This window comes from Acanthisitta chloris, unplaced genomic scaffold (genome assembly GCF_000695815.1).
Source record: "Acanthisitta chloris isolate BGI_N310 unplaced genomic scaffold, ASM69581v1 scaffold22552, whole genome shotgun sequence".
Taxonomy (NCBI): Eukaryota; Metazoa; Chordata; class Aves; order Passeriformes; family Acanthisittidae; genus Acanthisitta; species Acanthisitta chloris.
This window is the reverse complement of record NW_008659104.1, coordinates 1-2638: the sequence shown is the minus strand read 5'-3', so window position 1 is coordinate 2638 and position 2638 is coordinate 1. Positions and strand designations below refer to the sequence as shown.

The window sequence follows — 2638 nt, the reverse complement described above, 5'->3', positions numbered from 1 at the left end:
GCATTGCCCAATACTGAATATTCACAGCAGCACCTTGTAAACCTTTATGTTTTCTGATGAGACTGAAATACTTCATTGCCTTCCCCACAACTCAAAGCATCCCAAAAGCACATTCAGATTTCAGTTCTGCTCCCCACCAAGACTCAGATATGTCAGCTCCCCAGTGTTTTTCACAGCATGTAACTCTTCACAAAAATGGCTTTCTGGATAAAGAGGTATTTTAAATAACTTAATCATTATAGAAGTAACATCCATCCGATGGCTGCATCTAACAGTGTATCCAATAACTCAGGAAAGACTTCAGACTTCTTGGAAAAGGCCTCAGGTTTGAAAACAGCCAAGATTCCAAAAGATTCAGGCGAGTGCTGGAATAAAATACTGAAGAGAAACATCCTCATGGAGCAAGACGAAATGGACAACTCTGTTACTTACAATGTCTGTAAAGAGAAAAAAAGAAAAAGAACCACACAAATCCAGCTTAAAGCAGGAAAAACAGTTTAAAATCACATCTTTGGCAGAATGCCACCATAAGAATACAATGCTTCCCTCTGACAGAAGGATGACTAGACATATCATCAGGATACTTAAGTCCTTGAGAGTCTCTGAAGCATTAATTGTCTGGTCAAGGAAAAAAGGAAATATGTAATGTATAGGTTTATAATATAACCCATTATTTAAATCTTCCTTGGGAAATTCTTAGCATCTGCACTAAATCATAAGACATAGGTGTTCTCATGAAAAGCATACACAGTTAGCAAAACAGGCCACATAGGCTTCTGCTCGAAGGAACATATTTATTCTGTGGCTAGAAGCACTAGCTGCATAAAAAGCATTTTTTACATTTCAATGTAAGAAAGCATCGGAAGGAAAAAAACCACAAAAAAAACCCCCCACATCAGTAAATTCCAGTTTCTCCAGTAGAAACTAGGGGCTTTAAGACTTTCGAAAAATAGTACCTCAAAATAATTTAAAAAAAAAATTCAAACAAAGACAACAAACAAGAAGACACGTGCTTAGTCAGTCTGAGCATTCAACTTGATACATTGTGCTGGTTTGAGCTGCAGTAGAGTTAACTTTCTTCACAGAGGCTAGTATGGGGCTATGTTTGGGTTTTGTGCAGAACACAGAGTTGATAATGCAGAGATGTTTTTGTTATTGCTGAGCAGAGCTTACACAGAGTCAAGGCCTTTGCTGCTTTCCGTACTGCCACGCTGGCAAGGAAGCTGGGGATGCATGGGAGATTGGGAGGAGACACAGCTGGGACAGGTGACCCAAACTGACCAAAGGGTTGTTCTATACCATATGACATCATGCTCAGTATATAAGGTGGGAGGAAGAAGGAGGAAGGGGGGACATCTGGAGTGATGGCGTCTGTCTTCCCAAGGAACCGTCACGCGTGATGGGCCCTGCTCTCCTGGAGATGGCTGAACACCTCCTGTCTTCGGGAAGCAGTGAATTAATTCCTTGTTTTGCTCTGCTTGTGTGTGCAGCTTTTGCTTTCTCTATTAAACTGTCTTTATCTCAACCCATGAGTTTTTGTAGCTCTTACCCTTCTGATTCACTCCCCCATCCCGCTGGTGGGGGAGTAAGTGAGCAGCTGCGTGGTTCTTGGCTGCTGCTGGGGTTAAACCACAACATACATATATAAGGGCCTGACGTATTTCACTTTTTTCTTCCCCAAATACCCAAGGCTTGAAGCTTAAAATATATGCCTAAAATAAATGCCTAAAAATATAAATATTAAAAGTCCTCGGGTACAGTAAAAATAGTCAAGTTTCAAACAGACAGAAGATATGCCGCTCTGCTGAGACTACAAGCATGGCAAACATCCCTCCTTAGCTGGAGTTCACAAGCAGAGCTGTTGAACTTACTGCACAATGCTTTTGTAGGATTGACCTGCTGCCCAGCAAGCAGCTGCTGCAGCTTCCTGATGTCTATGCGTGCCTCGGCCATACTTTCCACATCTCTGCCTTCTGCAGAACTTTGACATCCATCCTCTGATGCTAAAAAGCATAAGAACACAACACTTAGTCAAAATGTAAGAAGAAGTTTCAACATCTATAAGGACACACCTGAAAACTGATGAACTGCTAAAACTTGGATGGCTTGCTTTTCAGGAACAGCAGTACAGGGAAAAGAAAGCCCAGTTTTCCTACAAAGCTGTCAAGAATGGAAAAAATCCCCCTCCCCCAACATGAAACAGCTATTAGTCACTTTTTCATGTAAGATTTCATTTGAACACTTTAAAGTACTTGATGCTATTTTCTAAAGAAGAAAAGGTAAGTACTGTTACCAGCATCACACTTAAGTAATGATTTCAGACAGACACAAGAGGCACCAAACAGGGAAACTTACCCCAAGGAGGATTTCCCAGGTCTTTAAAATGTGTTGTTACAGATACTAAGTCAGTTTCTATTTTCAAGTTCATCTCTCCACTAAAGTTTGCTTCAATCACCTGAAATATAATCAATCTGAATTTTAGGCAAGCCACTTTCAAACTGCAGAACTACAGAAGAATGCAGTTCAGTTTTGTTCAAATCCAAGCTTCCAGAAGCACTTCAGTGCATTCCCAGGTCAAGCATACTTTCTGACCATGGTCCTCACGCTTGAGATCATAGAATTATAGAATCAGCTGGGT

The 2638-nt window shown here is 40.8% G+C and overlaps 1 protein-coding gene across 1 annotated transcript; it reads right to left on the bottom strand.

Moving 5' to 3' along the window:
* Nucleotides 1-354: 354 nt before the first annotated feature.
* Nucleotides 355-2455, bottom strand: LOC103797096 (checkpoint protein HUS1-like; the record flags this gene model as incomplete). Its single annotated transcript, XM_009069293.1, has 3 exons — nt 355-437; nt 1872-2003; nt 2356-2455. Coding segments are annotated over 3 exons (315 nt in total), but the record flags the coding sequence as incomplete, so codon positions are not given.
* Between the last annotated feature and the right edge of the window lie 183 nt (nt 2456-2638).